The sequence below is a fragment of the Stegastes partitus genome, unplaced genomic scaffold, assembly GCF_000690725.1.
Source record: "Stegastes partitus isolate 25-593 unplaced genomic scaffold, Stegastes_partitus-1.0.2 Scaffold108, whole genome shotgun sequence".
Classification (NCBI taxonomy): Eukaryota; Metazoa; Chordata; class Actinopteri; family Pomacentridae; genus Stegastes; species Stegastes partitus.
Genome location: NW_007577839.1, coordinates 18,303 through 41,158, shown reverse-complemented (window position 1 = coordinate 41,158; position 22,856 = coordinate 18,303). Strand labels below are relative to the sequence as shown.

The window sequence follows — 22,856 nt, the reverse complement described above, 5'->3', positions numbered from 1 at the left end:
GATATTTAATAAGAAAATTCATTTATTTGCATATGCATTAGCTTCAGCTGCTAACTTTAAGAACACCCACACACATAGAGGAACAGACAGACCACACACATTCTCTGTCTACTCCTGAAAGCAAACCGCATGTGTAAACTTCACACTGTAAACCTGACTCACTCAGTAGGACATTGCTACGTCTGCATGGAGCTCTCCTGTTTCCAAGTCCTCTCTCTCCATCCAAACAGTTCACAAATGTCTCCCGAGTGAAAAAAAAACAAAAACTTAAAGTCTTTCAGAATGAAAGCCTCACAGGAAGAAGGTCTTCCCTTTTGGTCCTCAGTGGTCATGAGTTTCTCCATTGAGGTTACTGCTGTTGTTGCGGTCCTTTGGTTTTAAGGTGCTTTTATTGTAGCTGGAATGATTCTCCTCATCTGAGCTGCTTTCTATGTCACTGCGGTCATCTTTGGACACCTGCAAAATAAAACACAAACAAGAATGACGTTTTTAACTAACTAGGCTTTTACAGTTACTTTTATGATTAAAAACGAGATGAAATATCAACACCCGCACTAACGGCTCTGTAATTCTGTAAGTGTGCTGACAAAGATAACACCAACGTCCTGATGTTCACGATCTCAGTGTAGTAGCATGCTGCCGTTCTAACATTTGCCAATTAGCACTAAATCTCATTTTTCAGGTGTTGTTGTGGAGAAATTCAGATTTCGGCCTGATCAGTGCTAGATGACGGGATAGATGACAAGGGATCACAAAAGTTTTCATATATTGTATATGCTGATCACAACATATGTTTTGACAATTCATCCCATACGACATTTTATACAGCCACAAATGTCAAGCTGGTGGTGACACCTCTGGAAAAACCAGGGGATCACCAGCGTCGGTAGGCTTCATCCTCAGTGCATCAGTGATTCATTTTGTGGTAATCCATGTTTTTGTTGTCAAGCTTTGTTTTGACATATATATAGACTAGGGGTGTGCATCTCTACCTTGAGAGGCGATCCGATACGAATCTAGATACATGGGTTGCAATACGATTCACTAACGGTACGTTTTAATACATTATGGTGCGAGACGAGAGACACTGTTGCTGTATTAAGCATGAGAAAATATTAGCAGGAACCCCTTCAGTATATTGCAATCCATAAACTTTGCAAACTGAAAACATTCAACGTGGCGTCAGTTTGTTCTGATGCATTTTATCAAACTAATGTTATGCTTTGTATTGTTGTGGTGGGAGGCTGCTGTGTGTGTTTCAGTGAACAAACTCGAGTTAAGCTTCAACTTCTGCTCTGTATCTCTGACCATGAATGCACAGACTAACACACAACACAACGTGTTTCTATATTGTGGGTTTTGCTTTGTCAGACAATAATATGTTTTGTGTGTTATTACTAAACAGAGAGCATGTGTCTGTGTTAAGTTGTGACTATCACCAGTCAATCTGGGTGTGCTTCCTGAATAATCACCAGGTGTTAAACCAGGGCTCCAGACTAACTTTTTCACTGGTAGCACCTCCTACCTTGTCACAGGCAAAAACACATCACTTGTTGAACATCTGCTTATCAACAGATGCTACAATTTACAGATGTTCCCTAAATGCCCCACACTGCAGGCTGTGGTAGTTTCTGCTGTTTGGTGGCTGCGGTGTGCTCAGACAGGTGTGTGACCGAAAAATACTTAGAAAATAGTTGAACTGGGGTGCTTTAGTGTCAGATTTGTCCGAGATGGAACCGAGTATTGTTTTTGTGCGATGTGGAGCGCACCTACACGCGCTGTTCCGTGCATAGATAACAGCGAATGCAGGTGTGCTCCACATTTCACGAGAGGTCTCATTTTTAAGTAAATACCACAGTCCACCGAAGCTATAAAAGTGCTGCTTTCCACCGCTGTGGTTAACTCAGTAGCTTCCTGCACCCGTTACAGTGACACCAAAACAGCTTCATGATCATCATGCACTCACACCAGTGCGACCAGTTGAAAGTTCAACTCAAACCCCCTTAAAAAAAACAAAGGTCTCAGTCTTGAGCCCTGTGAACATCTGACAGAATGGAAAAGATGTGCAGGAATGAAAAGGGATTCTAATCGAGCTGATCGGTGGCACCACATGTATAATAAAGGCACATGTCTATGGGTGGCACAATGAGTAAAACGCTGAACTCGTATTTTTACTGCTGGACTACATGGTTTAGAATCCTCTCATCTAACTTGAAAAATATGTTTTTTTGTTTTGGCCAGTATGTTTTGTTTTGCTGTCTGTAGATGATATTGACATGAATATAGACTTTGTTAATAAGTGATGTTTACATTTTTCAGCAAATTCTTCTTCATGTAATATCTTTATCTTCAGCTGTAGATGCAGAATTATGTTTTTATACTTGGTCCTGATTGGAAAACAAGTTCATTTACACTGCTGGTACTGCAGCTAATGGAACACAGATTACAAAATTGACTGGTCTACTTGTATTTATCACAGAGAATATTCAATCAGTAACATAAATTTCACTTTTACTCGGCCAAAAACTAAAGTGATTTTCATGTATCCTTCATTATGGGGTAGTGTCAGACCTAAACGCATTTGTTGAGTGGTTAAAATAAATATATTAACTTACACAGTTGACAGTTTTATACCATAACTCTTCTTTTACATCATTTGAAATACCAGCTCATTTTACTGTAACACATTTTTACATTCACCACAGCTCTCCATTATAGTAATCTGTTCCTCTTTACTGAAGTAGGCAGTCCATTTTGTTTGAAAGGAGAGTCATATGACGCAACAAATGGCTCCTTTTTTGGTAGCATGCAGAGTCTGATGAAATCCTGGGTTAACAAAGACAGCTGACGAACACTTTCCTGATACTATTACCTCAAACTGTGGCTTTGTTGAGCCAGCCAAATGCAAAGAAAGCCTGTCGAAATCAAACTTGCTTTATAGTGCATCCCTCTGACCCCAGCTGGAACATAATCATGGACATTCAGCTATGTACCTTTATCATTTTTGTACCAGGGTACTCAGAGATTTCTTGACCAAAGGTGTGGACCAACAGATAAAGCAATGCCGCTAGTATTGGCTAAAATTTGTACTACACCCAACAGAAAGCCAGAGTACTAACCTTTCCCTTGAATATGGCCTTGATAGCAATGCGAGCGATGAGGTAGAACCAGATGATGTGAAGAGTCTGCAGGACCAGCAGTAGGCCGTTGAACAGCCACCAGGCCCGATATGGTCCAACGATCTCCCAGCTCTCAAACAGAACACTGTGAACAATCCTTCAACAAATACACACATGCAGAAGTTACTGGAGCTCTCGATATATTATTATGACATCTTTCAGTTCATTAAGTGACCGATTCTGTGTAAAATGGCTATTATTATTCAAACATGTCATTCAATGTGTAAACAAGCTCTCATTTGTCTCACCAGAAAGGAAAGATGACAAGTCGAGTGAGGAAAAAGCTTATGCTGAACACCACAAACAGGCCATCACATAGCCTCTGGTACTTGGCATAGTTGGCCAGCTTGGCTGCCTTGGGGGACAAATAAGACATTCATGATTAAAAACCAGAAAATATCAAATCAAAATCTCAATGTTGTAATTTACACCAATGACATTTTGCAAATCTAATGTCCATAAGAAATGTGTTTCTCTGTGAAACGGGTACAAGTAGCTCACAGCACAGTTGTATAATCTCTCCCAGCTGTGTTTACTTACACTTTCAACAAACCCACAACCCCCTTTAAATTTTCTACTTAAAACTGACAGAAAAAAAAGAAAAAGAAAAAAGAATACAAAGCAGAAAAACCCATCTCTGTACCTCAAGGAAGATGTCAGACGCGTCGTGCACGCACAAGACCAAAGTGCCGGCTCTGAGCATGTTGTTGGCATACGAGAAAGTGATGAGGATTATGGTTGCCAGGTGGTGGACGAGCATGATGACGAAATCCTGTCAACAGCAAAATGAATGGAGATGACAGAGAGAAAGAAGGGCAAAGTGATGAATGGGACGCTCGAGTTGCTTGCATTGTAAATTTACAAGCACATGAAAACACCTGCAACTGAATGAACAATGAGAACCTAACTTGCGGTCTGTACATTTGTCAGTACTGTCAGTTATGACACCAACTGAATGGCCTTGTGTAAATCGTGGGGTGACAGGCTGGGATGTGAAGCTACATTCATCTGAATAGGCATATGACAAAGCAAACAAACACTTGATCCTTTTTGAAACCTATTGTTAAAGGTAATGTATTAAAACAAATGACGCATAACAATGAATCATTTCCATAATGTAAGTTAGAAAACAGATCAAAAGTAAGTATACCCCTGCATTTATGTCACCTTTTAATCCATAAAGTTTTGAATGAGGGGTTCCAGATTAGGTGTCGAAGATAAGACCCTCCTTAGGGAGTGTCAGGCATAGATATTTATAATAAAGGCTAGATGTCTTAAGGCGGCATTTTGAACGGGATCACCCTTCGGCCATCTTGATACAGGCAAGCTCTACCTGTGGTACGTGAAGGAAGGTGAGTGATCTGCACAAACATAAATACTCTTATCTCGCTGAAATCTTGATGGATTTACAAATGGTTTGGTTTCTTACAAACGTTATTAACGTGGCTACAATTCAAATTACAGAAATACAAATAAAATACAAAATAATTACTAAAATACAAATTGGCCGTGAGAGTAGTGTCATAACTCCACCTCTGACGTTTAAAACAAACCAAACCGTTTGAAAATCGGTAAAAAAATTGAGCAAGTTATGGCTATTTAAAAAGCACATGCACCACTCCAACACAACATTATGGGTGAGCGAGCGGACCGTACCAAGATGGCCGCCAGTGTGGCCGTGCAATTCCTTTGGCTGGTAGCGCAGACGAGACAGCTAGCCTTTATTATACATATCTGTGGTGTCAGATGTCCCATTTAAACCCCTGACATCCAGAATCTGGTGTTCTCTTTGCCATCAAAGTGTGAGGTGTCATCATGCCAAGATCTAAACATCTCTAAGGTCTTCATACAAACAGTTGTGGATGCCTTTGAGTCAAGAAAGAGATTTAAAAAGATCTCCAAATTATTTGAAACGAATCAGTCCACTGCAAGGAAAATCATCCACACATGGTTTCAATTTTACACAACTGTGGATTTGTCCAGGACAGACCACCCCAGTAAATTTAGAGCAGAGCCTTCGATGAAAAGGCATCTCCAAGAATCCAAAAGTTGCAGATAAAGTGATGCATCTGCATTCAAACCAGCCAAAAATGTGACCTACATGGGAGGCGTGTCATGAAATAAAGTCTCTGCTGTCCAAAAAGAACATCAGTGCAAAACTACGGTTTGTCAGTGAACACAAAGGCAAAGAGCGGGCCATTTGGAACAATGTGCTGTGGACAGGCAGCACATGCAAGATAATGCTGAAACATCTTGCAACCTAAGGAATTTTGCACAGAAAAGTGATCAATAATTCTAGCAAGCCATCGTCGAAGGCTGGTGGACGATTACGCAAAAGGCAGCCAAGAAGTTATTTCTGCCAAAACAGGCAATTCTAGCTTCTGATCCCAAGATGTCCTTATTTTTTCACCAGAGGAATGTTACACTTATTGATATTTTTGTCTATTAAATGACTGAAAAAGCTCATTTTCCTTGTAATTGTGTTCAAGCACATCACCTTTATCTGTAAGCACTGTGTCAAACAAAATTTAATCTGTCTGCACAAATTGGTCAAAAAAAACAAAAAAAAAATTAAACAATTTCCACCTTTAGTTACTTTTTCAGACATGCAAGTGTGTGTGTACATTGTATTGTCTGATGTATTTTCCCAGAGCACATAATCATACGTTAATTCTAATGCGATGGCAACAGCAAACAACGTGACATTTAGGCTAAAGCACAGTGCCAAAGAAATGAATGAAAAAGGGATATTAAACAAAGTAAACACGAGAGACTGAAAGAACTGGTCTGATATAATGGGTGTTCAGTGGTGCTATTTAGAGGCAGCACAATAGTGTTGTTGACTCACCTTACGCTTAATGTCTATGAACTGAGAAAACATCAGAGACCAGTAGAAAGCCAGTTCAGCTACATAGTGGTTGTACTGGCCAGGACTCAGAGACTTTGAGAAATAAACAAACACACCTTAAACAAATATGTAGTCATACTGACTTGCCAACACAACGATGCCGAACCGATCACATCACAGAGTTACGTCATGATATTAGCTGCTTAATATGATGCAGGTAATTTTTTAAAAAAAAAGAAAAAAAAAAGATGTTAACCTGAAAGGGGTAGTTGTACCAACACTGCCTGGTATTCCACATCCAAGGTGACTAACGGGTAAAATGTGAATGAAAGCATACAGTCAGTCAAACAAATCACTTCAGTGCAACGATATTGGTATTGTGCAAAGTCATGCAGTGTGTGAGACCAACTTACCACCCATAAATGGGAAATGGAATAGAGAAAGATCGCCAGGTAAAATGTGAAGCGCCACCTGAATTAAAAGAAAAGAATAAAGCTCACAAAGTAGAAAAATCTCACTTGGTCTCCTCATTCTACTGACAAACACACATTACTCTGATTCTTAGACCCCTTCACTGGCTTCCAGTTAAACATGAAACTGAATTTAAGGCCATATTTATTATCTAGAAGCCTGAATGGTCTGGGCCCAAAATACATCAGCGATATGTTTGCTAAGTGCTAGCCTGGTAGGTCTTTCAGATCTGCAGGGACTGGTCAGGTTCTGGTGCCCAGAGTTCAGACCAGATATGGTGAAATGCTGTTTAGTCATTATGCTGCTGCTGCTGGAATCAGCTCCTCTTGGGTCTAAGCTTTACTCTGACTGTAGACATTTTTTTTTTTAAAGTAAAATAAATACAGCTGTTTATTCCACTGCTTACTTGTTTTCTTTTTATAAAGTCTGGTCTAAACCTGTACTTTATTTCTATTTTATTGTATACTTTATTTTTGTTGTCTTTGTCTTTTTCCGGTGCTTCAAACAGTTTTAAATATTCTAGAAAATGAATTTGTTTGTAAGCTTTTGACATATTTCATTTTACTCTTGTTACTTTTTTTAAAAAAACAAACTGTCTATAAAATTAGTTAATTTTAAAGTGTGCTTCTTTGGCTCTGATCCAGCCGCTTCTTTCGATCTGTAGTCGTCACTCTGTGGTCTTAAGCAAAGTCTGGCCTGCAACACTATTTATCTTGTTACACATCACGGTAAAACACTGAAGGTAAAATGCTGAAAAGGTCTCTTTTAATTACAAACACTAAATATGTGAATAAACAAGAGCTTTTTAAGCAACTATTAAGTTTGTGTTATTCAGAATTTTTATGGGTTCCAAATATCTATCATTGAGCTCCTTGATTAATAATAACCATTATCGATATCAGCCTGAAGAAAAACATCAGTCGACTCCTGATGCAAACATCATGAGTCTTGTAAAAGAACATTTTTAAAAAACTTTTTTTTTACTTGATTATGGCACTGTGTGAAAACTGACGACCAACGTAATTAGTTTCCAAAAGAACATCTGTATTCAATTTTATGGCAATCCACCCCAAAGCTGTTGAGACACTTGATTTAAAAGCACAAATATCAACATCAGAGTGGCACTGAAACAAAAATCAAGGCATCATTAATGTCATTAGGATTCATCATCTGGGGTCAGTGACCAAGTAGTGATCAAGTAGAGGCTGACAATATAAGTAAAACCTTTGGATGTCTGTGCAAAATTTCATGACAATCAATTCCATAATTGAGGTATTTCAATATGGGCCAGAGTGGATCCACCTGTAAATCAGCATAAACTAACCTCACATTTCCTGCAGTGCAGTTAATTTTTACTGGATGTGAATCATAGAGCAGTACAGCAGGAACCTCTGTAGCAACTTACATGCTCTCACAGAACTTTTTCTGCATACTGGGCCTGTCTTGGTTCCGACGGATTCGAAACCATCTCTGTATCTTCCGCACATCCCAGTCCAGCTGCTTGGAGAGTCCTTCAAGCTGCCTCGCGTCTGGACACTGAGGAGGACAATACAGAACAATTACAACATGACTTGCTTTTTCCAAAGTAACTGCTTGTAAAACCACATACCAATAGGTAATCTTGTCACACGACATGAGGTATTTACTGAAGGTATAATTATGAATGTGGTGGCGTATTCCAATGCGATGACAGTGTTGCACTGTGTGCAGGAACATGCAATGAACTGCAGAACAAACACAGGCTTTATGTACCGTTTTGGACTGATACAGCCTCTCCAGGACAGCATTGGGCTGAGCTTGCCGAGGCACTCCCGCCTGAATCTGAAGTATGTGGGCACAGGGCTTGGCCACTAGCCTGTATACACACAGACAGAGGGTGGGGACACAGAGATGGTGTGGTATTAAAAGAGACATTCGGACAAGGACAGAGTCAGAGTGGGAAGTTTCATGCTACAGAAACACACAAACTATTAGCCAGCATTTTCCAGGGGATTCCACCATTAACATGAGTGGCTGAGCTTTCACAGTTTACCCACAAAGTTATGTTTGACATCCACGACTGTGTTTGACTTAGAGTGACAAGGAAGGAGAGCACAATAGAAGCCATTGGGGAGGCAGAGGCAAGCGGTAGAGAGGAGGAATCCTGGGGAATGTTGCACCTAGTCTAAACAGGGCCGTGATGACCTGTCATGTGAGATTATGGGAGACAGGAGGATGGGAGGGGACGCATGGAATCAAAATACTAATGTGTGTCACAAGATCATCAGGTTGAGCTGGATAGTTTTCAAATTGGGAGTCACTTGTTACAAGTCAACCTAACAACACCCCACTTATCTGGAATAGTTTCCGCAACATGGGGGGAAAAAAAAAGAGTGAATGAATAGCAGCATGGAGTAGAGTGGAGTTTTGGCGTTTCCCTTCAGCGGTGATTTTACTTTAAATGAAACACTCTTCGGAAAGTTGGGTCCATTTGCTTAATTTAGCTGTAAAAAAAGGACTTCCTGTGCAGTTGTAAAAGTTTGTCCTGAGGAAGACAGACGAGAATGAAACGTTCTGCTTTAGCCTGAGCGATGCCATTTCTGGTTTAGTTCCCCATAAAGCACCTCAAAAAAAAAATAGGAAGATAAACATGGATCAGTCTAGTGGAGATATTTTAATGCACTTTTAAACAAACAAAGGCAAAAACTGTGAATTCTTGTATTATTGTCACACCTGAAATGTTGTTGTGACTGAAACATGGACTACAATCAGCAGTCACATGGAGGGGGCTGGGACTTTTTGGTAATATAATAAGAATTATTCTAATAATTATAATGATAGAAATGACAATTTTGCATAGTTCTACTTTCTAGATAGTTTGTGCTCACAAAGAATCACTAAAAATAGAATTACAGATTCCTGGAAGTCATTTGGATAGTCACGTTTTTTGTTTTTTTTCTTCCTCTTTTTTTTTCTTTGCGCACCAAAGTTGCTCCATGAGCTTAAAGTCACACACACACACGAAACTAACCACCATTAACAAAACAACTAAAGGTCGAAATTACCTTTCAAACAGCTTTCTCAGGAGAAAAACTCCGACAGCCAGGGGCAGAATACACAGTAAGTGCTCCAGCCGGGGATACTCCACACCAGGTGGTGGATGCTCCAGGTCCGCCCAGGACACATTTTCGGGAAACCAAAATCTGTCACTCCAGAACCAGGTGGAGATAGAGGTAGTCATCGGGGAGCAGAAAATACTCGACAAATAAGGTAAAGCTGTGGGGGGGAAAAAAAAGAAAAAAGAAATCACTCGTCGGACATCTGTTGGTTTGGTTTCGGCTAACAGAAAACTTTGCAGCCCCCACCGCTGCCTCTGGAGTAAAGCATCACTTCTGGTTCGGCTCCTATGAGTAAACTGCTCGGACTTTCTAGCGTGACACGTAACAGGCGGAAAGGAAACACCCATCGCATTTCAGTGAGGTAGTCCGCTGGAAGGATGAACGCACAGCCGTGTTTTCTCTGACACGTTGTTATGCCTTGAAAACAGGAGTCCAAGACAGCTAACTTAAAGCTAACTCCAACCGAGCGAAGTTAGACCTCCAATTAGCAATTAGCATGATTAGCTAATGCTAAATTAGCCACTTGTTTATTAACGGCAGTAAGCTAGCCATATTTGGGGATTTGTGTGGTTAGGATTAGTGGTAGTTAAAGTACTTTTTTTTTTTTTTTTTGCCACATTCAACGTTTTATTGAAGGCAACAGCAGGGAAGCGAAACAAATAGCTCCACGTTCTAACCAGTAACCTACTGTAATGTTCACTAAACAACCTAGATAAAAGCATACATGCCATATTAGTCAGCTTATTTATTTGCGTAGACGACGCTGAAGTTAGCTTCTGGTTCGTAGCTTCTGCTTTGGTAGTTAAGGGAAAACTTAAGGGAAGCTTTACTGACAGACCGGAGTGAGTAATGAGGTTTCCCCCACACTTTAATGACAAAAACCGCGTTAACCATTTTAGGTAAACGTTTAATATTGACTGAAACCAACTGTAAACAAATAGAAAATGAGACCTTTATTGTTTTTTTTTCTTCATTTTTAGGATTTTACTTTCCATGTAGACCACATCTTACATGTCAAACTTGTCCAGATCTAAAGCCACTTTATATAAACTGTTCATATCGTGACTCGATTTTCCCACAGAGGCTAAAGAGTCTTTAAAACACTGTCTAGTTTGCCATACCTTTCTTCTATTTGTGAAAAATGCAAAAAGGTGGAGTTATTTTTAATGTTTGTTTTTGCAGTTTCACAAGTAGAATAAAGGTATTATAAAAAGTGAAAGTGATGGTCAGAAAACATTACGAGTTTATCTAAATGTCTAACACAGTTTAACGTCATTAAAATGGGAGGAAGAATGAATCAGTCGAGCATGTTTAATTTCCCCTTAACTTTCCCCTTAATTGTTGCCGGAAGCTACGAATCAGAAGCTAACTTCAGTGTGTTTGTTATTGTTTCCCGAGTGCCTTGTGTGCTCTTCTCTGTATCATTAAGTTTATACTATTATTGGTTTCCTGTATTGACTGGAAATAGTTTTTATTTGTTTTGTTTTTAGCAAATTTATTTATTTATTTAGTTAGTTAGTTAGTTAGTTAGTTAGGTAGTTAGTTAGTTAGTTAGTTAGTTAGTTCGTCATGCCAATGGCTTGCAGAAGCAAATTACTTGAAACTATAATCTGGTAGGGTGCATCAATAGTGACATTTATGTTTGAGCTGCACGCTGTTCCTTTTAAATACATAAATTAAAGAGAAAGAAAGTTAGGTTAGGTCAAAAACGTATAACAAAGTCACTGACAGTATACTATACAACACTATATGTCATTTAGATTTTGTCGTGAATTACAAAATGACTGTTTACTGAGTTTCATTTAATTTGCTTCCACCTCATATAAGTAATATATATGCCCAGGCCAGCCTTATAACCTACACAAGTAAACAGCAGATTTTTTTTTAGGTGCACCTACCTAAATCTAATGCGAGAGCCCTGCAATAAGTCCTTGGTTCATGAACTGTACAATCCTTCAACATTACCAATTAATGGTATCAACAAACACTGAGCACTGCAATCTTCATGAAGCAGGGAATATCGCATTTCACTGCAGCAATTTTAGCCATGTGTCCCTGATAAACTGGCAGTATACTGCAGGTTTACGCTGTACTTTTCTTACATTCAAGATGGCTGCCCAGTGCCTCATGGCAGAATATATTCAACATCATCAAGACAGAATTACTGCTGAGTCGAGACTATACGTTTTTGGCAGCTGTCTGTAGAACAACATACATTTCAAGCCATTAATCTTTGCAATCTGGCATACACTAGCTCTTGAAGCCTGTGACCAGAGGTTTGAATCATTTTATATGATATTGATTGTGTAGGTTACCATAACTTGAGTTTTTGATGGGGAGTTGTATGTAAGAAAAGATGAGTCGATCAATCACTTCAGTGAGAATATGTTTACCGCTCACCTGGATGTCTCTTTAAGAGTGGAGCTATTCATGTTTCTACTCTAGAGTGATATGACTGCCTTGTAAGAAAATACAGTTTGTAAAGATGGTAAAACTTTTTAAAAAATAATTTAGAAGGGTTAGAATAGTTGACTGAGAACATTTCAGTGATTTGCATATTTGTATATTGTTTAATTTTTAGCTTTTGTGTCACAAACTGGGCTTAAGGTCACTCACTGTATGTTTTTAATTTAATTCATTGGATCTCACATTTCATGATGAGAGTTGTAAGATAAGTTCTGTTGCCAAAGTTAATGATTTCAGTGTCTAACAATGGATTATCTCCTTTTTTTGTTTGTTTTTGTAACTTTTTGAACCTTTTAGCAGAAAGCTGCAGACTGTATGTGTTTAATACATTCATTTCCACTTCAAATATGCAGCTTGCCAGTGTTGTGGAGTTGGTGACAGTCTCCTCTTAACACTGATTAATTTGCACTTTATCCTGCACAGTTAAATTTATTAGGGTGCAGCTTTCTACTATCAAGTACTTTATGTATGTTATCATTAGGAATGGCCTGACCTAGAGAAGAAAAACACTGTTGACACAAGAGCTATTCATACTTGCACCAGTCTGTTACAACAGCCTGTTGCATTTTAATGATAAGAAATAATTGTACCATCGTCGATATGAAACTGTACAGCCCTAAATAAGTGACAGCAGAACTTCTCCTCTCAGGTTGACGTGTACATCTAACTCCAGGGCCAGTCCTTCATAGCTTTTAAAGTGATAAGTGAGTGTCCCAATGGGCAAAACAAAGCGAGGATGTGGATGCGACACATACGTGGCACACACGCTAACACCAGCAGTCCCTATTCACTGTCATCCTGTAGAGTTTTACATCAGTACCAACTGGCCAGAGAGCAGCTCAGCGTGCTGAACAAAACCCCTCTGTGTCAGCATGCAGCTGCAGCTTCCGAGATGCCCTACTCGGATACATGACCCAGTGTGGAGGGGCTGGGGACTTCAGCCACTAAATAGGAGGGGGGGTCATGTTTTTAGGGACATTCATCAGACTTGCCTCTAGTGTAGCATTTTGACCACACTTAAGAAATCTGTCTGTTTATTTAGCCAGTTTGTTGTCAGTGTTGGCTTCAGTCCAACAGCAGCAGGGAGGTCTGTTACACAGTCTCTGTCATCCACTGGGTGTCCCCCCCACCCCTGTTCATTGCTTGGACTGTTCCATTTCACATCTGAAAAAATCTGATAGTTGGAGAAGAGTTCTTCATGTCAGGGACTGCTGTAGCCTCAGCACACAGAGTACTGTAGCTCCTGGATCACCCAAGGTAATATTTCCTGCTAAGTTTCATTCTTAACCTTTTATTAGTTCTTTTTCTGCCAGCTGGTCCTCAAAGGAAATTTCTTGGCAGCTCTATGCAGCTACTTCTTCAAGAAAAAAAAAAGTACTTATGTGTTTATAGGTGAACATCCAGTTTTGTATTTACCTTAAGAAATACAAAAACAGCAACAAAAGCCTTAACCAGATTGGTTAAGACATTAATTATAGTCTGTTTCATTTGTCAACATTAATGCTTGATTTTAATCTGTGTAAGTACTTTTTTTCTTTACATTATATGTGCTTTTTTTTCTTTTTGTACAGATAAGCAAATGGATGAGAAAGAGCTGAGTGATCCCCTGAATAACGTATCACTGATTAAAGGTAACCCAGCTTTATTATTTTACTCTCTGTGTATGGACAAACACAATCTGAGTAAATGACTAGTCATTGTTTTGATCTCCAAATGGCTCGTACCTGGCAAAAAAAAAAAAAAAGGCATGAGTCACACTTGAAATGAGTGTCAGGACCTAAAAGGACAGCTGGGTAGCTTTAGAGCTTACAGAGCTGTAGATGGCCTTGTTTTAGAGGCTGATTTCTCCCGTGTCAACAGCTTATTAGAAGATGGAGTCTCTTTGCACAGAGGGCAAGACTAATGTGTGAGAGCTGTGGCATTTGGAATGACTTATTAAAATAGAACGTAATGATCAACGTGCTGATGGTTTAATTCAAGAGAATGCAAAAAACATCAACAAGGACATTCATGGCAAAAATGTGCAAAGCATATTAGAGAGTGAATCAATTTTGCATGATGAATGAATTTGTAATGCTACACTGCACAGTATATGGGGAGCACAAAGCAAACTGTGTCCTCACAACAACAGTATCACAGTCACTTCAGAATGATAAGGATTCGTCCCATACAAAACATTTTGCAGCTGTAAATTAATATCCCTCCCGGCAGTGTGATCAGCAGTTTTAACGAGAATACTGTGGACATTTAGTGCAAGCAGTGCTAACCCTCTGATGCAGTTAAAGAACGCTGTCACATTCATTGGGAGGGAAACAGACAGCGGAGAAAGATGGACCGTGATGGCTCTAGCCTTCAGCGCTTGAGCTAAAAAAAGACTTTCTCCTACATTTTTTTTTTTTCTGTCGTCACTTGAGGCAGCGTGATGCTCAGTATTCCCAACTAGTCTGCGAGGTATTTTTACACGCGGACTAATCCCATTACAACTTTGTCAGGTGTCATTCTGCGACACTAAGGCATAATGGCTGTGATAGCTAATGTTACTAAAGATAACATGTTGCACCCTCATCTGCAATACTCTTTATCCAGTCCGGCTGTCTACAGAGGGCATTCATCTTCCACACAAACTGGACACAGGCAGCGCACTTACAGGGAACCCACTCACATTCTGGCTCGCGCTCATACATATGCATACATGAGGGAACACGCAACCACATACTGGGCAGAGCATTGCCCTCCCATCCTTTGTCTGGCACGCAGCAGGGCGGTCATGTGCTTGAGTCAGAGGGTGTCACCAGCTTCCAGCCTTTGTTTCAGACCCGTTAATTTTAGAGACATTTATCACCGCCATCTAACAGCACTAGTAACAATATATGAGTGTTTGTGTGCTCATGTAGCCATGCAATCCAGACACAATGACACTTCAGTTTTCACAACAAATGCAGCATTTCACAGCAGTCCAAGTCCTGTGATGTGTCCATTTATGGTGCACATGCTTGACCTGTCCCAACTCTTGTTTTCTCCTCTGCCAAACGCTCGCTCTGAGATGAGGTCATCTCTTTTTCTAGCCATGCTAGATTAGAGGATCAAGATATTCACTGGGTATTTGCAAAGCACAAGTATTTGTGGTGCTTGTTTGCACCTCTAGGAAACACAACAGACCCCTGACAACGCTGGCAAGTCTGTCCCCTTTGTGCATTGTTTACAGTTACATATTATTAACAAGCCATGTGGATGTGCCACGCACTCATACGTGGCATGGGTGACGGATAATTTGGAATGAAAGCTTTGATAAAAAATGCAGATAATGCAGTTGTGTCTATTTTGAGGTTAGCAATTAGTTTATGTAATAGGCCCATTTGAATACCCTGGGAAATCTTTTAGTATGTCAGCCCTGGTTAAATATTTGGGACTGTAGCAAAATGAAAATGGTGGAACTTTGTGTTATTTTTGCATTTTTATGGTTACTGACTGAATTACCATCATTACTTGTGAGGTATCATTATTTAGGCTTTGCTTTGGAGTCTCTGTGCGTGCAGTGTGGTGACCTTTGCAGGAAGATAAGAGGTTCTGCCCTTACAGCTAAATGTTCATGTGAGGGCGATGGATCTTTTTAACTGGGATCATTTCGTTTTGTGTTTCCTCATTAGATGACCTGACCAGGTCAAACAAGGGGTCTTCTGGTGACTCAGAAAAAATGATTCAGCGCTTGAATGATGACCTCCGAGAGGCCCAGGAGCTTGCTAATACGGAGAAACATAAATGCATTGAACTACAAGGTAACACAGAACACCTCTGACGTTAGATACACACCATCCACACATGTCCACACACACAACCACACATAGTTTACTGCAACTTAATAAAAAAAAAGTGTTATTTGAATTGAATTCACTTCAAAGTGGTAGGATTAATTAAAAAATATATATATTTTGTGTATTGAAATGTCATTTAAAACTTTCAAATCTGAAGTCACAGAGTTAAACTTCTTAGTGTTCCGCATTTCATATAGTGCTTAAATTGGAGAAGGAAGTGCCACAGCTTCACTCGTATTTCGATTGCCAGTTTGTGGTCACTGAGCATGTGCTTGGTTAAGGTCTACTTTCTATCTCTGACAGTTAAGAGATGCACTGCCATTTCATAATCTCATTTTAGAGCATACAGAAATATTACAATTTACTTTGGCTTTTTAGTTTCTCCAAAGGTGCAAATAGGTTTCTTAACATTGCATTCTAATTTTGTTCTGATTGTTTAAAAAGCAGTTTTGTGGTGACACCAACTATATTTTGTAGGTATCCTGGATGAAGAGAGGAAAGAAAATAAACAACAAGCCGATGAATCTGCAAAACAGATCAAATATCTTCAAGGTACGTCTGTGTAGTTTGTGGATTGGAAAGTTTTGTGTTTTTGTTGCCTGAAGTAGCTGAATTCTATGACCCAGTGTCTGTCTTAGTAAAAATGTCACCACCGCTAATCTAAACACTGTCTCCGGTCTGAACAGGCCAGCTGCGGCAGCTCCAAGATGAGGTGGGCGTTCTCAGAGAGCAGTTAGACGTCTCCTCCGGTTCGCGTGACGAGCTACAAAGTGCACGTGATGAGGTGAAGTCCCTGAAACGTGCCCTGGAGGCGGCCACTGCTGAGCGGGACCGTGACGTCGCTGCCATCCACTCTAACCTGGCAACAGTCTCGAACGATCTGGACAAGTGGCGTCAGACTGCCAACAAATACGAGCGTGAGATTGACAACCTGCAGCGTGACCTTCAGCAGCAGAGCAAGCAGTGGCAGAAAACTGCAGAAATACAAGGTAGTATAACGTCTAAACACATGATAACAAAATGTAATGGTAAAAAGGATACTATTTGTATCTGACATAATAACTGTAGGTCACATAGTATTGTTTATTTCAGTCATATATACATGAAAGGAAGCATTTGCCTTGAAATATTATTCCTGCTTATTCATGAGCTGTGCAGGCACTTGTAGTATCTGTTAATGTTTTATCTATTTAAAACAGTATTGCCTGTATTTTTTTTTTTTTTTTTTTAAGGATTTTAGGGTTACCACACTGATTGTAAATACAACAATTTTAACCTCCAAATATAAGCTGTAGTTCTTGTCTCCTATAATCAAATCTTTATATTCTCTTTTCTAGAGAGTGGTTACTTGCTGCATGATTTCAAATATTTTCTGGCAAGAAGAAAATTGCAGCTGTATTCAATCTGTTCAAGCTCAGAGGCTATGTGAAAAAAATGCAATTATAAGGGTTTTGTGATAATTTTAACTTCCTCTGTAAACAAATTAACAACAGACATCTGCTCAAATGATGCATCATTACATAAGGTGCTTCTTTTCTTTTTTTTTTTTTTTACAGCCAGTTTTTTTTTTTTTTTTTTTTACAGCCAGTGAGCTGCAGTCCATGCAGGTAGAGTGTAACGGTCTTCAGAAGGAATGTTCTGTCCTGCGATCTGAGAAACAGGACATTGCGAATAAGCACCAGAAGGAAAAGAGCAGTCTGCAAAGTGAATGTGTTTCCCTCCGGGCTGAGAAAGAGGAACTCCTCAAGACTCACCAGAAAGAGAAGGGTAACCTGCAGAGTGATTGTGCAGCACTGCGCACTGAGAGAGAGGCACTGCTGCAGAAACAGCAGCAGCTGGAGAAGGACCTTGCCAGGTCAGTGCACTGATCTACATTACCAAGAGCTCAGCTTTACCCCTACCTTTGTGCTCCCTGTGCCTTGTTTGCTTGACTCAGCTCCAGCATGTTTTGCTATACAGTATAACGCACACTTTTCGTCTTGTCATACTTCAACTATTGAACTCAGTGTTTTGTTTCTGGTAGTTCGCGTGCCCAGAGTGCTGAGCTGAACAACAGCCTCAGAACCCTCGAGCGATCCCAACAGGAGCTGGAGAAGAGGCTGGTGGCCCTGCAGCTCCAGCACCAGCAGGAGAGCACCAAGCTGCAAACCCAACTGGATGAGGCAGACAGCTGCAGCAAGGCTCTGCAGAGAGAGGTATCTAAGGGATCTTACAGCTCAGAATAAATCATACTGATGAATACTTGTACTTCAAAGCTGACAGTTAGACCCAGCCTTTTACTTATATTTTCCAATCCTGCAACTGAAAAGCCACATAATAGCTCGTGCTTGACTTGCACTTTCACACATAAGTGGTGCCTGAGGTTGTTTTAAGCATCAAGTCTGTTTCTTCCTTCTCATGTACATGCAAGTACATGTGCGCATATTGATTTGGGAGCTAAATCATAACTGTTCCTGGTGCAGAACTGTGGCAAAACAGATCCAGTGTAGGTAGGCACTGTTGAAGCACTGCAGCTGCTGCTGACAAAGCTGCTTTACCGGGCCAATGTTGACAAGGTGCTACAGTATTTATGAAATTTCCTGCATGCACTCTCAGCAAGGGGAAGAGGTTGTCTTTGTAACGCAGGTGAAATACTTTAATTACGTGCAGAGTCATACAGTGAAATGAACAAAAACGATGAACAATGACAGCGGCATTGTGTACTAAGGTCGTAATTTGATGCAGGAAAACTCAATTAAATACAGAAAACACCATCACTTGTATGACAAACTGCTTCCCCAAGGCTAGAGGTGAAAAAATGCACGTAGAAATTCTATTTAGCTAACAGTAAATACATGTTTTTAAATTACACAAATGGCATTCATCCGCTGCTGTTTAGCCAGTATACCTTTTATTTTCACTTTCTAATAGAATTTAAATTTAAACATACCTGAGCTATGATAATGATTTAGTCAAACCTTCCTTGGTCTCTTTACATCTGTACTCGTGAACCGTTAAGAAACATGTATACTCAGGATGTTCTGATACTGTGGTATCTACCTATTTCAAGCACTTTCTTCTTTGTGCTTTCAGTTATAATTTTGTGTGAGCACGACATTTACACATCAGTGTATAATCATTTTCTTTAAATCATTTTAGCAGCAGCAACACTGTTGAATGTGCCTACAACTACAGTAAATTAACCATTTTTCCCAGTAAAGGTAATAGCCTGTACCCAAATGCTTAAAAGTACGTCCACCAGGCCAATGTGCAGCTCTGAGAAGTTTGAGATTAAGGCTACTTAGGGCTCAATTTCTTCTTAGGCATACTTATTAAATACAAGGCCTGATGCTTTGTGTTCCACAGGGCCAGTGACTGTGTGTCCTCTGGGCATGTTGTGTCCGATGATGTATTAGTCATTTATTTGCCTGTAAATTCCGTATAGCTTCACATCAGTTAAGATTTCATAAGAAGTTAAATCTACTGGTGAGCATTCAGAACATTAGGACACAACAGTATAAGATAGGCAGTGGTTCTATGTAGGCATCTAATTCAAGGGTTTTATTTTATTTTTTTGCCACCATAGACATGGAGATGGCATTATTGCTCTCGGTTAGAAAACGTCTCTCGCTCTTATGCCTGAAAGTGGGACCGAGTACACATCACGGAGAATTTTGGGGCAGCTACAACCGACTTTCTATTCTTAGACGGTGTTGTAGTCATCGAGGCCAGAATAATATTGACTATACTGAAAGGTTCTTTCAAGTCACCCACACCTCGAATTTTTACGACATCCTCCAGTCCAACAGGTTGCTGTTTGCTGGCACTACTGCATGCTCCCAGTCAGGTTTAGCAGGCTGGATGGGGGGATCATGTTGAATAGCAGAAGGTAGAGATGAAGTCATCCTTTACCACAAGTGATCCATTAGAATGCGGTGCTGCTCATTCAGCCCCTGAATCAAAGTGGAAATAGAGTGCTCTTACAGTGTCCTTTACACATAAATAGACTGAGCTTGCCCTCATCAGTTAAATATATGGACAATTCAGCAGAAGAACACAGAGTTTGCCTATAAACAGGGAAAAGCCTGCGAGGAAGAGATATCATACATTCAACTTTCAAGTTTTATACTGAGTCTGAAGTGACAAAATTACATGCGGTTGAATTTTTCTTTAAATTCATGCTATGATTTGCTTCACACAGTGTGAGGAGGCTAAGACAGAGCTGTCAGACTTGAAGGAGAAATACAAGAAGACTGAGCAGGAAAAACAGTTGGTTACAGATGAACTTGAGGAGTGCAAAGCCAACATGAAGGACCTGCAGGAGAAAGGATCGAAGGTGAGTGCTGATCTGTCAAACACTCAAAAGAAAGGGGGAAGGTATTTTCACAACATATAATGAGAAGCAACTGTTTGGCAAATAGTGTACTAAGGGGGCATTGAGTGTAGAGATAATGAGCTACAGTTAAACTATTTATCTTGTATTTCATAAGAAGCAAAAACATCTTCAGCTGTTTTTTGGAAGCATGAGCTCTGCTTCCAAACTATGTTTTCAACATTCTATTGAATTTATTTTGCGAAGTATCTCCAGGCATAAACGGTGAATCTTTTATAAGATTCACAAGATATGTTTTGTTTTTATCTCTGCACACCTGCTCCCCTCTACTCATCCACTTTTATCGTTGCTTTAATGGTTCGTTCACACATGCGGACTCACAAAGCTGGGCCAGACACAGCTGCTATTCATTGTGAATGAAATTTGTAAGCAGGTACGCCTTCTATAAGTTCAACAGCCTCAACAAACACACAACAACACGACTACAGGGGCGTAACTTTATGAAAAGGTCCTCTGATGCAATGCAAGTGACAGCCAGGCAAGAGCAAACCACTGAAAACTCTTCCAGCTCAGTTTCTATAATAATGAAAACGGTGTCAACAAGCATAACTCGTTTAGCACATAGAACTATGTGCTAAACACATAGAACTATGTGCTAAACACAACACACCCCGACAACGACAGATTTGTAGGAGCCTACGCACTGCCAGCTACTTTGCATCCATATGTGTGAACAGCCATGTGTGACTTTGAGATTTGTATAAACATCAGTTACAGACACAGAATACTGACTGAGGGATCTATTAATAAAGCTACGCCCAACCAAAGTATGTCCCATTGCAGTTGATTACTATAATATCCCTTCCCTTCTGTAGACTTCCCTATTGCTGCCTGTTCAAGCCATAGTCATCGGCCTTATCCTGGCTTTGCTGTATTGGTGCTTCGGCGCATTGTGGTAGTAAGGTACACATTACTCCTGTCAAGTCGGCCTACATCATTCATCCTCATCAGTGTTTTTAAGATCATTGCATGACTTAATCCGGTTTTCCTCATTCCCCAGAATGCCCTCCTCGGGGGAAACTCCATAAACAAAAATCTTGTCGTCTCAGAAATCTAACCTCTCTAATCATACAGTTCCAACATCTGACATCTGTTTGTCCTGTCTGGATTGCTACTGCTTAACAACCGTTTCTCTTATTTGGCTTGAATGATGCTTATCTTTTATCTGAGAGAGCTGTTTGCAACTTGCGTTCTCTTTGCACCGCCTTGATCTCAGTGGCAAACTCCCTCTGTCAAAGCTTTGGCAATTCCTTTGAACGGGTGGTTTTCATGCGGTGATGCTCAAGTTTCCATTTCTGTGTTGCCGCCTGTTTCAGAAGCCGTGGATGATCTGGGGGCCTGTGGTCGCTGTGGCTCTAACAGCTGTGACTGCTGCTGTGCTCTTCAGGACCTGAGGGCAACTTGTTCCAACACACACACACACACACACACACATACAGAAATAAACTCATATTTGTCATCAGATGTCAAAACTTGCCCCCTTATCATATCTGCACTATTAATTAGGAGGGCTCATATTTAACTCTGTTTAATTTCTGAGATGCTCTATTTTAGTTGGCAGAGACGTTAATAAAAGAATGTCAGTTTTGTGTGCAAATCAATAAGTTTGTATGTCTGTCATTTGAAGGAAATCTAGTTGGGTTGTTTTCTGTTTACCAGTTTGACTTCTAGGTTTATCCATTAATGAATGTAAAATACTTTACACACTTAACTAATTCTACGTATATGATTAAACTTTATCACTAGGAGTTTGAACCTCTTTAAATGTAGCGCATATATGTGATAGATAACATTGTCACAATGACACAGCCCCCGATGAGGCGCATGATAACTGCACGTCAGTGGGTGGCTGTGATGAGCACTGCAACATATTCTGTTAACTATTATCAATGTGAAAATAAATAGTTTAGCTGAGCAGGAATTTATCTTGTTTTTTCAGCAGAGCATCATTAAACAGAACTGCAAGCAAATCACCTTTTAGAGCGATTTCCTTTATTGATAAGGTCCATTTCTAGACTTCAAGTACTGTGTTTGTATTTTACTTCTGCTTTTCTTCTGCTTTTCATTTCAGATACATGATGATAAAAATACTAAATTGTTTTGTTCCGTATCCACTCAGATGTAGCACAGCCTCCTCAACAGGAGCATAAACCAGTAAACTTTCCTTTTTTTTTTTTTTTTTTTTAAATTGTACATCATCATTGTACCGGTAAGAAAAACAGACAAGGTTAAGTTTGGCACAACAGATGTTTTATTAATAACCCTGTCCATCTGTTGTATAACAAAAAAAAGGAAGTGGGTATTATGTAACACATCACAACCTAATACAACATAGTATACATACATTGTTAAGTGTATTGTTATCAGCAGCCACTGCGAGACACCTGGAAACAAGCCCAAAGCTAAATGTATTTTTTATTGATTAAGTGTTTCTTGAAAATCTAAAAATCTATCTTTAAATATGTATATTAATTTGGTGTACTTCCAGTAATTCTGAATTTGTTCGATTCCCTGTAAATAAATGCAAAGAGATTCAAAGATACAGTTTCTTGGCGTTTAAAGTTTATATATATAGCTGCTCTAAGATGTAACAGTGATCTCAGTTAAAGA

General features: G+C 39.8%; 2 protein-coding genes across 4 annotated transcripts; one reads left to right on the top strand and one right to left on the bottom strand.

Moving 5' to 3' along the window:
* Positions 1 to 4: 4 nt before the first annotated feature.
* On the bottom strand, positions 5 to 9,884 carry LOC103354435 (ceramide synthase 5-like). Its single transcript, XM_008277801.1, has 10 exons — positions 9,543 to 9,884; positions 8,251 to 8,353; positions 7,904 to 8,034; positions 6,441 to 6,498; positions 6,284 to 6,334; positions 6,028 to 6,120; positions 3,823 to 3,951; positions 3,428 to 3,534; positions 3,120 to 3,276; positions 5 to 456 (listed from the first exon to the last, which is right to left on the bottom strand). The coding sequence occupies exons 1-10, from the start codon at positions 9,716 to 9,718 to the stop codon at positions 322 to 324; spliced, it is 1,140 nt and encodes a 379-aa protein (XP_008276023.1). The 5' UTR covers positions 9,719 to 9,884; the 3' UTR covers positions 5 to 321.
* Positions 9,732 to 22,786, top strand: slmapb (sarcolemma associated protein b). 3 transcript variants are annotated; one of them, XM_008277803.1, is made up of 10 exons: positions 9,732 to 9,747; positions 13,634 to 13,693; positions 15,710 to 15,838; positions 16,352 to 16,426; positions 16,561 to 16,863; positions 17,459 to 17,729; positions 17,898 to 18,069; positions 20,055 to 20,189; positions 21,062 to 21,149; positions 21,563 to 21,649. In XM_008277803.1, exons 2-9 carry the CDS (start codon positions 13,642 to 13,644, stop codon positions 21,143 to 21,145), a joined length of 1,221 nt encoding a protein of 406 aa, XP_008276025.1. In that variant the 5' UTR covers positions 9,732 to 9,747; positions 13,634 to 13,641; the 3' UTR covers positions 21,146 to 21,149; positions 21,563 to 21,649. The 3 variants fall into 3 exon arrangements, with proteins under 3 accessions (XP_008276025.1, XP_008276026.1, XP_008276024.1); XM_008277802.1 differs by lacking the exon at positions 9,732 to 9,747 and adding an exon at positions 13,239 to 13,319; XM_008277804.1 differs by lacking the exons at positions 9,732 to 9,747; positions 21,062 to 21,149 and adding an exon at positions 13,238 to 13,319 and having other exon boundaries at positions 21,563 to 22,786.
* The last annotated feature ends 70 nt before the right edge of the window (positions 22,787 to 22,856 follow it).

Excerpts from the sequence above, each read along its gene's own strand:
- LOC103354435 (XM_008277801.1), bottom strand. The coding sequence starts at position 9,718 with ATGACTACCTCTATCTCCACCTGGTTCTGGAGTGACAGATTTTGGTTT. Across the intron at positions 8,354-9,542 it reads CTGAGAAAGCTGTTTGAAAG|GCTAGTGGCCAAGCCCTGTG; the intron begins GTAATTTCGACC and ends GTGTGTATACAG. Across the intron at positions 3,277-3,427 it reads CTTGTCATCTTTCCTTTCTG|GATTGTTCACAGTGTTCTGT; the intron begins GTGAGACAAATG and ends TATTTGTTGAAG.
- slmapb (XM_008277803.1), top strand. The coding sequence starts at position 13,642 with ATGGATGAGAAAGAGCTGAGTGATCCCCTGAATAACGTATCACTGATT. Across the intron at positions 13,694-15,709 it reads TAACGTATCACTGATTAAAG|ATGACCTGACCAGGTCAAAC; the intron begins GTAACCCAGCTT and ends TTTCCTCATTAG. Across the intron at positions 20,190-21,061 it reads TGCAGGAGAAAGGATCGAAG|ACTTCCCTATTGCTGCCTGT; the intron begins GTGAGTGCTGAT and ends TCCCTTCTGTAG.